This window comes from Electrona antarctica, assembly GCF_951216825.1.
Source record: "Electrona antarctica genome assembly, chromosome: 12".
NCBI lineage: Eukaryota > Metazoa > Chordata > Actinopteri > Myctophiformes > Myctophidae > Electrona > Electrona antarctica.
Window position 1 is genome coordinate 5,709,594 of NC_136793.1, and position 13,915 is coordinate 5,723,508.

Consider the following 13,915-nt stretch of genomic DNA (forward strand, 5'->3'; position numbering starts at 1 on the left):
ATTTCAGAAAACTGGAGGATTTAGAATAATTTTTTTAAATTTTGAGGTCAGACCTAAATGGGTTAAACAGTACCGTAAGTACGTCACCATCAACAACCAATAAGGGACCACCATTCTTACCCCCGACGCGCGCGCGCACACACACACACACACACACACACACACACACACACACACACACACACACACACACACACACACACACACACACACACACACACACACACACACACACACACACACACACACACACACAGCTACCAAACTTACCTTAGTTACTTCATCACAAATGGTGGTCCCTTTTCACGGTACTCTCTGCTTGCATAAGTAACAAGTAACAAGTCTCCATGACTTGTTACTTGTCAGTTAACACAAATGTCTGACTGTACCACGTGCTGTTTACATTTGTGTCTAGACTGGAGGCTAAAAGAAGTCACACCTGTGTGAAGTGAGGGGAGCTCTTACATCATCATACGGGACAGACAGGGGGCGAAAACATAAGGAAGGCACTGCATAGAGTTTGTGTGATGAGCACTTTATTTACAAATATAATTAAAAGCTCTGACAGATTCCATGCTTTCTTTTAACCCTGGAAAAGAAATTAAAGTGCATGCAATAATAATAAAGCATCATACTGATCCGGTTCGATAAGAAAATACACAGCTTGAGAGTTGAGTTGTGGTCCAAGACAAAAGAGAGAAACCAGAACAAGAGAATGTGATTTAGACAAGAATTCAAATAGATTCCCATGATGACAGATGTACTGCATTTGAAATGCTCTAAGAGGAGGGAGGGGGCAGGAAAAAAAAAGAATTGCTCTTAAAAAATCTGATTTGAGTAACAGTTAAAATTACAATACGAAAATAAGTAAAAGCTCTCCATAAATCCGTCTATACACAAAATACAAGCCCACTCCCCCCCCAAACAACCCCCCCCCCCCCCCCCGACAAAGCCCTTTGTGCTATAGCTGGGAGTCAGTTGCAGTTCGCGTGGTAGCATTATTCCCATTGGCTGCCAGTGTGCAGAGAAACCAGTACGATTATTCCCATTGGCTGCCAGTGTGCAGAGAAACCATTGTACGATTATTCCCATTGGCTGCCAGTGTGCAGAGAGACCAGTACGATTATTCCCATTGGCTGCCAGTGTGCAGAGAAACCAGTACGATTATAAAGCACTGCCTGTCAACGTACGGTACGGCGCGGTGGCCTCGGGGACAACCGGTGATCCAAGTTAAGTGGACCCACTTTACCGTAAGTCAGAGAGAGCAGCATTACAGAATGGAACCAAATTTTGGTTCCCATCTGTACGTCTCTCAAATAATTCCCCCCCATTAAAACCGGGGAAAGCATCTCCGTGTCTCATTTTAGATTTGAATAGCAGATGTAGGCCTAGTACAGCAGATGTACAGCAGATGTAGGCCTAGTACAGCAGATGTACAGCAGATGTAGGCCTAGTACAACAAGCTGCCTGCTGTAGGCCAGATGTAGGCCTAGTACAGCAGATGTACAGCAGCTGTAGGCCTAGTACAGCAGATGTACAGCAGCTGTAGGCCTAGTACAGCAGATGTACAGCAGCTGTAGGCCTAGTACAGCAGATGTACAGCAGATGTAGGCCTAGTAGTACAAGCTGCCTGCTTGCATGTATGTAGCCTACATCTGCTCACTCTTCTAGATACATCTTTTTAAGGTGTGTAAGAACAACTTCCTGGTCTAAGAAGGCATTTGTAGAATGGGCCCCTCGATCAGGTCTTGAATGGTTTAACACAATATTCTACCGTGTGGATTGGGGGGTGTGTGCCAGAGATATAAAACGGTAGGAGGAGGAGGTCCGTGGCCTGGTTGGTGCATATCAAAACTGGGGGGGGGGGTACTTGAAATGAAAAGGGTTGAACAATCACCGAACTTAAACTATCCTAGAACCCCAAACCACACGGTAAAAACCTGCAGTGTTCATTTAACAGACAGACCCACAAGGGTCTTTTTTTGGACCCCCTGCTGGTCCCCGAAACCCTTAACGCTGAGAACCAGTTGCGATACACTAGTTAGACTAGTACCATGAAGGACACCCCCCCCCCCCTCAGTGCCCCGAGTCAGTAATCAAATTCACTTAAAAGAGTCACATTTATTAGAAGCGTACCATTATGTACATCACGACAATTTCTTTCTTTCAAAGTATCAAATCGTTTTGAAATTTGCTGTAAAAACTTCCTGATGAATAAAAGTACCAGAAAAAAGTGGCGAAAAGAAGCAGCGCCAATGAATGGCTGCGGAAGGAGTAATAGTTTTGCGCTTGGATTTATTCATTTATTTATTCATTTATATTATTATCATTTTTTGCATGGCTCGAGAGACAATAAACCACCTCAGACAAATGCAACGGCCTCTGACCTCTGACCTCTGAGCGGGATTCCGCTCGTGGAAAACCACCACTTTTCTCTCTCTCTCTCTCTCTCTCTCGTTTTACACTTTTAGTCACGCCAAAAGTGTGATCATTGCACAAGAAACAGCAAACACTGTGACGAGGTTATCATAATTCTTACAAAAACATGACAACTACAAGTTACACGTTTGTCGTGTGTGACACCAACGAGAGAAGGGGCAGTACGGGACGGTGATAGTACGGACGGGGGTGACGATGGTGTCGGTGGTCTCTTACAACCTGTTGCTGGCTCAAGAAAAACGCCCCGGACAACTGGAAGCAATTCCGAGTCCTTTTTTTGTGTGTGTGTGTGTTTATGTGTGGGTTTTTTTGCGTCAGTGTCTTTTTGTATTGAGTGAGGCTTAACTCAAACTCCATCACGTGGCGGTGTTGCACGCTGATATGAAGAAAAAAAAGAAACTAGCAGGCCGACAAGCTGACATCGCGTCGCGGTGATGTGCAGCTTGTCGGCCTGCTATTCTTTTTGGCACGCGACACCGCTATACCGTGACCAAGTTTGAAATCAAGCTTCGGTTGGACATCAGTAGCTGAAAGACCGGACACTGTCTGGTCGGGCTCAACGTAAGGGAGAGGGAGAGGAGAGGCAGCGGTGGGGAGGGGAGGGGAGGGGGTGCGGGGAGGCACTGGGGCGGGTACCCCCCCCCCCCCTCATCTGTAGTCGTCCTTGGAAAAGTCCAGAGCGCCCAGGTTGCAGAAGCCCAGGCGCATGCTCTCCATGTCGAAGGTGTCCATCTCCCGTTCCTGGCGCTCCAGCAGGTGCTTGATGCGGTCTGTACGCTCCTTCTGAAGGGAAACCAGCTCCTCTTCAATCTGGGAGGAAATTAATTGCATTTTTATAGCTGCTTTTCCAAGTGCTCAAAGCGCTTTACAACGGTCCATTCATTCATACATTGGGAGGTGAAGCGGCAAATTCATTCATACATTGGGAGGTGAAGCGGCAAATTCATTCATACATTGGGAGGTGAAGCGGCAAATTCATTCATACATTGGGAGGTGAAGGTTCATTCATTCATTCATACATTGGGAGGTGAAGGTTCATTCATTCATTCATACATTGGGAGGTGAAGGTTCATTCATTCATTCATACATTGGGAGGTGAAGGTTCATTCATTCATTCATACATTGGGAGGTGAAGGTTCATTCATTCATACATTGGGAGGTGAAGGTTCATTCATTCATACATTGGGAGGTGAAGGTTCATTCATTCATACATTGGGAGGTGAAGGTTCATTCATTCATTCATACATTGGGAGGTGAAGGTTCATTCATTCATTCATACATTGGGAGGTGAAGGTTCATTCATTCATACATTGGGAGGTGAAGGTTCATTCATTCATTCATACATTGGGAGGTGAAGGTTCATTCATTCATACATTGGGAGGTGAAGGTTCATTCATTCATTCATACATTGGGAGGTGAAGGTTCATTCATTCATTCATACATTGGGAGGTGAAGGTTCATTCATTCATTCATACATTGGGAGGTGAAGGTTCATTCATTCATTCATACATTGGGAGGTGAAGGTTCATTCATTCATTCATACATTGGGAGGTGAATAATAGTCTAGTAGTTCACCCTTGACAGCGTATCCTAGATTACGTGAAAGCAATACTGCACTTTATTTATGCACAAGTTACTTTAGTTTCAATTCTGTATTGCCCTATGTTTCAATACCGATACTGGTATCGGTTACTCGGGCCGATACCACCCTCAAGTACTCGTACTCGGTACCGGCCCCTGATACCCGAGTACCAAAACATCCAATTGACACTCTAGGCTGAACGAATGCAACGGGAGCAAGTCTGACCCAACACTGCAGCAAATCGTCAAAAAAAACAGCCGATCTACAAGCATAAATGACAACTGACGAAGTGTAGATCCATCTGCATCTATGAGAAAAAATGGGGGTAAAACATAAATAAAGTACTCGTATCGGTACTCGGTATCGGCGAGTACTACAAATTAAGTACTTGTACTCGGTCTGAAAAAATGGTACAACTCTACTTGTTTCTATTAATTTCCATTTCTGCTCTCACTCTACCTATATATCCTCTCTCTCTTCCAACGTAATACCCGCGACACGATGGAGCGACTAAAGAGCATGCGGAAATAATCATTCCGTCCACTTCTTTGCGCCTGCAAAGCACGCGATGTGAGCGAAATAAAGACTCGATTCTGTCGAGTCAAATAATGTCATGCTGGTGGTGACGAGCCTTAAGTCATTTTGACCTGAGATCAGATTCTAAAAATGTCTTCTACATCCTGACAGTTTTCTGAAAAAAGCTATGTTTCTATGTCAGTCGTTCTTCGATTTTTCAAAAATAGCAGACCTACAAGCTCGTAGCGCGCCACTCGGTGGCGCGCTACGAGCTTGTAGATCTGCTATTTTTCAATAGCTAAAGCATAACATAATGCTAACACCAAAAGGGGTTCCCGCCCAAAATGGGTTAAGCCATTCAGGACGGAAACCCCTTTTGGTGGCATTTATGTTATAGGCCTACTTTAGCTATTTTTGAAAAATCGTGAAAATGTGGCTCAAATCTTTAAATATATATATTCTTTCAGAGCGAATGTTTTTTAACTCAAATCTGGGGGGGGGGGGGGAGGGGGGGGGGGGTGTTCCTGGAACAACATATTTTCAGATGGGGGGGTCGGCGGCCAAATACAGATAATTCTGGTGGTCTTTGACATGAAAAAGGTTGAGCAACCAACCACTGACATAGAAACATGAGGTTTTTCAGAAAACGTTCATGATTTAGAAGACATTAATGGAGCTCCGCAGTGACAGAAAGATGTACAAAGCGCAGCACAGTGAACCACTGAGCACGCATCACACACAGAGCCTCCAGACAGTCTCTCACCAGCCCTCCAAAAAACCATGACATCATCCCAGTCTCATGCAGGTCAGAGTTACGGCCAGGAGATGGCGCCAGACCGCCACAGTACAGGTCATCACACGCACACACACACACACACACACACACACACACACACACACACACACACACACACACACACACACACACACACACACACACACACACACACACACACACACACACACACACACACACACACACACACACACACACACACACACACACACACACACACACACACACACACACACACACACACACACACACACACACACACACACACACACACACACACACACACACACACAAACCGGGGGGGCTGACCAGAACCGGATCAGGGCAGCATTTGAAAAAATAAATGAAAAAATAAAAAAATAAATAAGAAGCCTTTTCCTTTGTTGTGGGAGCGCTACCTCTAGCACACACCGAGGTCAATGACGTCGGACACTTTAGAAGGCTGCCGACGGCCATTGTCGCTTTGGCCGTGCTAATCTTGTCACCGTCGTCTCCCGTTCATTGATATGCGCGGCAGATGGTCTAAGTGGTCGTATGAAAAGGAAAGGTTTGGGGGGGGGGGGGGTTGTTTAGCGGCCGGCCACCCCCCCGGTCGCCAAGTAAGCATCAATCAATACGACGAGTGTCTATAGTCTATTGTGTCTTCACCCGGATCCCTTCAAAGAGTTGGATCAATCGTTTTCATGCGATGTATTAGGGCCTTGTTGTATCCATTCATTTTAAAATAATTGATGTTTCACTGGTCAATAATTGTCTCATTACAATGAAGAATAGGCTGGTGTCACAGCCTGGGACGAAAGTAGACATCTAATGATTTGACCACAATACGAGGGCGGCTGTGAGAGGAATGGATGTCTGCTCTGGAGCCTCTGGAAGGCTGTGAGAGGAATGGATGTCTGCTCTGGAGCCTCTGGAAGGCTGTGAGAGGAATGGATGTCTGCTCTGGAGCCTCTGGAAGGCTGTGAGAGGAATGGATGTCTGCTCTGGAGCCTCTGGAAGGCTGTGAGAGGAATGGATGTCTGCTCTGGAGCCTCTGGAAGGCTGTGAGAGGAATGGATGTCTGTTCTGGAGCCTCTGGAAGGCTGTGAGAGGAATGGATGTCTGCTCTGGAGCCTCTGGAAGGCTGTGAGAGGAATGGATGTCTGCTCTGGAGCCTCTGGAAGGCTGTGAGAGGAATGGATGTCTGTTCTGGAGCCTCTGGAAGGCTGTGAGAGGAATGGATGTCTGCTCTGTAGCCTGGAAGGCAGTGAGAGGAATGGATGTCTGCTCTGGAGCCTCTGGAAGGCTGTGAGAGGAATGGATGTCTGCTCTGGAGCCTCTGGAAGGCTGTGAGAGGAATGGATGTCTGCTCTGGAGCCTCTGGAAGGCTGTGAGAGGAATGGATGTCTGCTCTGGAGCCTCTGGAAGGCTGTGAGAGGAATGGATGTCTGCTCTGGAGCCTCTGGAAGGCTGTGAGAGGAATGGATGTCTGCTCTGGAGCCTCTGGAAGGCTGTGAGAGGAATGGATGTCTGCTCTCTAGCCTCTGGAAGGCTGTGAGAGGAATGGATGTCTGCTCTCTAGCCTCTGGAAGGCTGTGAGAGGAATGGATGTCTGCTCTGAAGCCTCTGGAAGGCATGCCACTCTCATCCCCACCTGTTGTGAGCCTGTGTGACCACATCAATGTCTGTCTGTCTGTCTGTCTGCCTGTCTGTCTGTCTGGCTGCCTGTCTGTCTGTCTGGCTGCCTGTCTGTCTGTCTGGCTGCCTGTCTGTCTGTCTGCCTGCCTGCCTGTCTGACCCGTCTCAGTGTCTGCCTGCCTGACTGACCAGTCTGTCTGACCTGTCTCTCCTTCTGCCTGCCTGCCTGTCTGTCTGACCTGTCTCTCCTTCTGCCTGCCTGCCTGCCTGTCTGTCTGTCTGACCTGTCTGTCTGACCTGTCTCTCCTTCTGCCTGCCTGCCTGCCTGCCTGCCTGTCTGTCTGTCTGACCTGTCTCTCCTTCTGTCTGTCTGCCTGCCTGCCTGCCTGTCTGACCTGTCTCTCCTTCTGCCTGCCTGCCTGCCTGCCTGCCTGTCTGTCTGTCTGACCTGTCTCTCCTTCTGTCTGTCTGCCTGCCTGCCTGCCTGCCTGTCTGACCTGTCTCTCCTTCTGCCTCGGTGCACATGTAAATGTGGATCTGAGTGCATGGATAACAAAGCAAAAACACGACCAATGGGAGGTTTTTGGAGTCAAAACGGATTCTGATATATTAGTAGGAAAAATGTCTCCTTTTTCATTCTCATTCTTTTTTCAATCATAAGATGTCACCTATATATATATATAGGTGACACATATATATATATATATATATATATATATATATATGGTATATATGGTAAATGGTGCATTTATATAGCACCTTTATCCAAGGCGCTTTACATAGATTGTGCATCAATTCACCCATTCACACACACATTCATACACCGATGGTGGCAGAGACCATGCAAGGCACCAACCAGCACATCGGGAGCAATTTGATGTGCCCCTCACCTTCTGCTCCAGGTCCGCGCGGCGCAGCGACCCCCCCCCCCCTCCCCCTCCCCCTCCTCACCTTCTGCTCCAGGTGCGCGCAGCCCAGCAACCCCCCCTCCCCCTCCTCACCTTCTGCTCCAGGTGCGCGCGGCCCAGCGACCCCCCCCCTCCCCCTCCTCACCTTCTGCTCCAGGTGCGCGCGGCCCAGCAACCCCCCCTCCCCCCCTCACCTTCTGCTCCAGGTGCGCGCGGCGCAGCGACCCCCCCCCCCCCCTCCCGCCTCACCTTCTGCTCCAGGTGCGCGCGGCGCAGCGACCCCCCCTCCTCACCTTCTGCTCCAGGTGCGCGCGGCGCAGCGACCCCCCCCCCCCCCCCCTCACCTTCTGCTCCAGGTGCGCGCGGCGCAGCGACACCTTCTGCTCCAGCTTGTGCTGCTCCCTCTCGTGCTGCGCCTCCGTCTGCATCTTGATCTTGCTCTGGTAGGCGTTGAGCAGCTCCATCTCCTGCTGCAGCTGCTGCCTGAGGGCCTGGCACTCTGCCTCCTGGGCCTCGTCCAGGCGCAGCTGGGACGGGACAGAGAGAGAGAGAGAGAGAGCATGATGCATGGGGGGCAACTTTTAACAACCATTTAGGCCTGACGTCGACATTTAAAAAAAAAAGTCTTCTAAAATCATGAACATTTTCTGAAAAACCTCATGTTTCTATATCAGTGGTTTTCAAAATTTCATGTCAAGGACCCCCACATTTTTTTTTTAATTGGCCGCCAATCCCCATCTGAAAATATGTTTTTCCTGTGTCACGTTGCGACGCATTGTGAGCTTGTAGATTCAATAGACTTTTGAACTTGTGAAATGGGACATTCTGCAATATGAGTACTTTTACTTTTAGTACTTTAAGTACATTTTGATGCAGATACTTTTGTACTTTTACTCAAGTACATTTTCAATTCTGTATACTTTTACTTGTAACAAAGTCGTTCTAAATTGCAGTATTGGTACTTTTACTTAAGTAAAACAACTGAGTACTTTTCCCACCACTGTGTAATGCCCAGACAGAGTGAAAGGCCTTTGACCCTTTGACCTTTGGAGGTCAGACGACTCACCGCCTGCGAGGCCATCATCTCGTTGATGCTCTGCTCGTACTGCTCGGCCAGGATGGCCAGCTTGCGCGTCTGCTCCTCCTTCAGGGCCTTCAGCACCGACTTGTGCTCCGACTTGGGCGTCACCTCCATCTGGTGGTGGCGCAGGGCCTTGTACTGCTTGGTCTGCACCTTGCACGTGTCCTGGAACTGCTTCTTGATCTGCATCTCCAAGGCCTGAAACCAGTGGTGTTTTTAGTCACATTTCTTAGTCACCTGGAATGTTGTTGGAATGTGTTTAGTCTAGTTTTAGTCGACTAAATATCATTAGATTTTAGTTGACTAAATCTACAGTTGATTTAGTCGAACAAAATGTATTTTGGTGGGCCTTGATGCCACTTGCTGAAAATAGCCGATCTACAAACCCACAACTGGCCAGGAGGAGGCAGTTTAGAGACCAGGATTACTGCATGTTTTTTGTGAGGGTACCTACCCTAGGGGACATGGGGAGAACATGCAAACTCCACACAGAAAGGCCCTTTCGCCTATGGGCGAAAGGGCACTGATGACGTAGAGGAGAGAACACCCCCCCCCCCCCCCCCCAGCGCCCATAGCGTCCCCAGCGGGAATCGAACCCAGGACCCTCTGGCTGTGAGGCGACAGCAGTGGCGTGCACAGACATTTAGAGGGGCAGGTGCTCAAGTGAAAAAAAGGGCACCTTGTGCAGCGCGTGGAACCGGCCGGTTGCCTTAATAGTGTGAGATTTATAGATTTTGGGGCCTAAATAATATATTAGAAGCTTTTTTATCAAGAATTGATCAATGTCACCATGGTCCACATACTGTACAGTGTACACTGTACAAAAAAAACCCCGATTATAATAAAAAGCCACTGGGCGACAGCACTACCGACTGTGCCATGCACCGACCGCCACACCACACCACACGCATGCGTCACCTTGAGGTTCTTGGGCTGCTGCCGCAGCTCCAGCACGTGCTTGCGGTGGAGCTCGCGCTCGCGGCGGTTGTTGTACTCGATCTGGTTCTCCAGCTCGGTCTGGTGCTGCAGGCGGATCAGGTCCATGCGCAGCTTCTGCAGCGTGCGGAGCTGCCGCTGCTCCAGCTCCTGGGTGGACTCGTCGTGGCGGATCAGCATGGCGTGCTCCATCTCCTTCTGCGTCTTCTTCTTGTTCAGCTCCTGCACCAACGAGGCAGAGCAAAACAGAAACAATGCATGTTAGGGCATTAAGCAACTAGTCGACTAGTTTACTAGTCGACTAGTAAATCCACTAGTCGACCTTGCTGGTACTAGTTGACTAGTTGATTAAAAAAAAAAAAAAAAAGGTTATTTTTTATTTTATTTTATTTTATTTTGTAGGCCTCAAGATCAGGTAGATTATAGTTATAGTCACCAATGTACACAGTTTTTAAATGTACAAATATTTATTTAAAAAAAAAAACATTCTGACCTGAGATCAGATTCTAAAAATGTCTTCTACATCCTGACAGTTTTCTGAAAAAGCTATGTTTCTATGTCAGTCGTTCTTCGATTTTTCAAAAATAGCAGACCTATTAGCTCGTAGCGCGCCACTCGGTGGCGCGCTACGAGCTTGTAGGTCTGCTATTTTTCAATAGCTAAAGCATAACATAATGCTAACACCAAAAGGGGTTCCCGCCCAAAAATGGGTCTAAAAACCCATTTTAGACCCGAAGACGATTCTACAAAATGCCTTCTAAATCGTGACAGTTTTATGAAAAACCCTATGTTTCTATGTCAGTGGTTCTCAATCATTTTCATGTCAAGGACCCCCCAAATATATATGTAATTGGCCGCCGACCCCCATCTGAAAATATGTTGTTCCAGGGACCTCCTCCCAGAAGCAAAGATTTGAGTTAAAAAACGTTGGCTCTGAAAGAATGTATATTCAAAGATTTGCACTACATTTTCACGATTTTTCTAAAATAGCAGATCTACAAGCTCGTAGTGCGGCACTCGGTGCGTCAACTTAGCGCAGGGGTCATCGCCATGTTGGCTTGTGGTGGACATATTTGGCAATGGACATACATACTTAATCCATTCTGGGCGGGAACCCCTTTTGGTGTTTTAAGCATTATGTTATGCTTTAGATGTTGAAAAATAGCAGACCTACAAGCTCATAGCGCGCCACGATTTCAGCTCTGACACTTATTTCAGCTCTGACACTTATTTCAGACATGCTCTAGTATGTGAAGAGTCTGCCTGGGCTATCAACTCATTTTGAAACTCCTCTGGTGAAAAGCTGGAATTTGCGCGATGGCAGTCTCTCAGTCAAATCTGGTCACATTTGATATGTGTTGTGACCCCTAGCTGCTTTAGCACCATGGTCTAAAAACATGACTCAGTTTTTGTCACCGTGGGGTATTTATTTTTCTCAGGGCCCCCTCCTCCTCCTCCTCCTCCTCCTCCTCCTCCTCGACTTCCACCAGATTTACTCCACAGATCTGCAGATTACAGCATTGCTGCCCTCGCTTTAGTTCTTTAATATGCTTAAGACTTGGTGGGGAAACACCTCCCTGCTCCACACAACAATAGGCATCATTAGGACAGGAACGGGCCTGCCGTGGGAAAATGATCTCGGTTGCCTGGTCGCACGCGCCGTTCGGAGTCCAGGTTCACACGAAGGGTCAGATACAAACACCAGCGATAAGCACTGAGGGTATGTTCTGGTCCCCGGGGGGGGGGGGGAGATAACTTTTCCTGCTTCGCCCCAGCAGATGGCTGCTCAGGTGGCTCAGACGAGGAGCACACGTACATGGGGAGCTGTTAATAGTCAGGGAATATTATTATAAAAAATAATGTCAAATCTGGGAATACATTTCTTACCAAGAATTGTCTTCACCAATGTGTTTGTAATGGTGTCTACTAACTAACATATCCCACATTGGTTTCTATTCAACCACCCTAGGGGAATTTTTGACAAGTTGGGGTACCCTCAGCGAACTGACCTCATGCTTCCTTCTATGCATGAGGAGTCCAAGCTGCTTCTTTTCACCTGACGGGGGGGGGGAGTTTCCCCCGGCCGGACGTAGCGTATGGAAGAAACGCGTTATTCCGACCAGTTCCTTTCCCCTCCATCAGGCGCCCCGGCTGGCCAGGGGGAGGTAGTTTTAGAGACCAGGATTACTGCATGTTTTTGTGAGTTTTTTGTGAGGGTACCTACCCTAGGGGAGAACATGCAAACTCCACACATAAAGGCCCTTTCGCCAACCCCGCATCGGGTATGGGCACTGATGACGCAGGGGAGAGAGCACGGGAGAGAGCACGGGAGAGAGCACTCCCCAGCGGGAGTCGAACCCACGACCTTCTATAGCTGTGAGGCCACAGCACTACAGACTGTGCCACTGTTCCCCCCACCCCCCCCCCCCCCCTCTCTGAACCCATTCCAAGCATTATAGTTTTGCACGAAAAACACTCCTTGGGCTAAAAACGGCCATAGCTGTCATCACTTAATGTGATGAGGTCAGCACATTTGGGCGCACACACGTGCACACGCACACGCACACACACACACACACACACACAAACACAAACACAAACACACACCCCTAGTACCTCTCGGATCTGCTCCTGCTCGAACTCGTGCCTCTTGACCATGACCCTGCGCCTGAAGCCGCGGCAGTTCCTCTCGTAGAAGCAGCGCTGCTGGCCCAGCAGCGTGGCCTCTTCCTCGGCCTGGGAGTGCTGCATGTTCTCCTTGTGCTTCGACAGGCGCTCCTGTTTCTCCTTCTTAGGGGTGCTGTGGTCCTCGTTCATCTCCTGAGAGGAGGAGAGAGGAGAGGTGTTATAGTTATAGCAGGCGCTCCTGCTTCTCCTTCTTAGGGGTGCTGTGGTCCTCGTTCATCTCCTGAGGAGGAGGAGGAGGAGGAGGAGGAGGAGGAGGAGGAGGAGGAGAGGTGTTATAGTTATAGCAGGCGCTCCTGCTTCTCCTTCTTAGGGGTGCTGTGGTCCTCGTTCATCTCCTGAGGAGGAGGAGGAGGAGGAGGAGGAGGAGGAGGAGGAGGAGAGGTGTTATAGTTATAGCAGGCGCTCCTGCTTCTCCTTCTTAGGGGTGCTGTGGTCCTCGTTCATCTCTTGAGAGAGACAAGACACACAGCAAAGTTTGTCGGGATCGGGACTCGAACCCGCGACACATTGTCATGCTGGATTACCAGCAGCCAAGGTGCTTGGACAAGTTGCGTAGGAGAGGGTACGGTGTGTAGGAGAGGGTACGGTGTGTAGGAGAGGGTACGGTGTGTAGGAGAGGGTACGGTGTGTAGGAGAGGGTACGGTGTAGGAGAGGGTACGGTGTGTAGGAGAGGGTACGGTGTGTAGGAGAGGGTACGGTGCGTAGGAGAGGGTACGGTGTGTAGGAGAGGGTACGGTGCGTAGGAGAGGGTACGGTGCGTAGGAGAGGGTACGGTGCGTAGGAGAGGGTACGGTGTGTAGGAGAGGGTACGGTGCGTAGGAGAGGGTACGGTGCGTAGGAGAGGGTACGGTGTGTAGGAGAGGGTACGGTGCGTAGGAGAGGGTACGGTGCGTAGGAGAGGGTACGGTGTGTAGGAGAGGGTACGGTGCGTAGGAGAGGGTACGGTGTGTAGGAGAGGGTACGGTGCATAGGAGAGGGTACGGTGCGTAGGAGAGGGTACGGTGCGTAGGAGAGGGTACGGTGCCCGACAATGAGAAAGGAACAAACACCCGCACACTGTCTTCAAATGCAGTGACCAACTTTTAATACATTTTGGGTGGGAACCCTTTTTGGTGTTTTAAAGCATTATGTTATACTTTAGCTATTGAAAAATAGCAGATCTACAAGCTACAAGTTCCTGGAATAACATATTTTCAGATGGTGGTGAGGCCAATTACATATAATTTTTGGGGTCCTTGACATGAAATATTGAGCACCACTGAATCTGATACAGAAACATGAGGTTTTTTCAGAAAACTGTCACGATTTAGAAGACATTTTTTTTTAAATTTCGACGTCAGGCCAAAATGGG

At 48.6% G+C, this 13,915-nt stretch overlaps 1 protein-coding gene across 1 annotated transcript in view; it reads right to left on the minus strand.

Moving 5' to 3' along the window:
- Positions 1-2,106: 2,106 nt before the first annotated feature.
- The window catches only part of taok3a (TAO kinase 3a), a gene marked incomplete at its 5' end in the record, with an annotated part of 44,386 nt that continues 32,577 nt past the window's right edge, over positions 2,107-13,915 (minus strand). Inside the window, 5 exons of the mRNA XM_079515939.1 lie at positions 2,107-3,249; positions 8,203-8,385; positions 8,925-9,137; positions 9,858-10,097; positions 12,492-12,695. Coding sequence (XP_079372065.1) covers positions 3,088-3,249; positions 8,203-8,385; positions 8,925-9,137; positions 9,858-10,097; positions 12,492-12,695 — 1,002 coding nt within the window. The 3' untranslated portion in view covers positions 2,107-3,087. The remainder of the gene's footprint in view (positions 3,250-8,202; positions 8,386-8,924; positions 9,138-9,857; positions 10,098-12,491; positions 12,696-13,915) is intronic.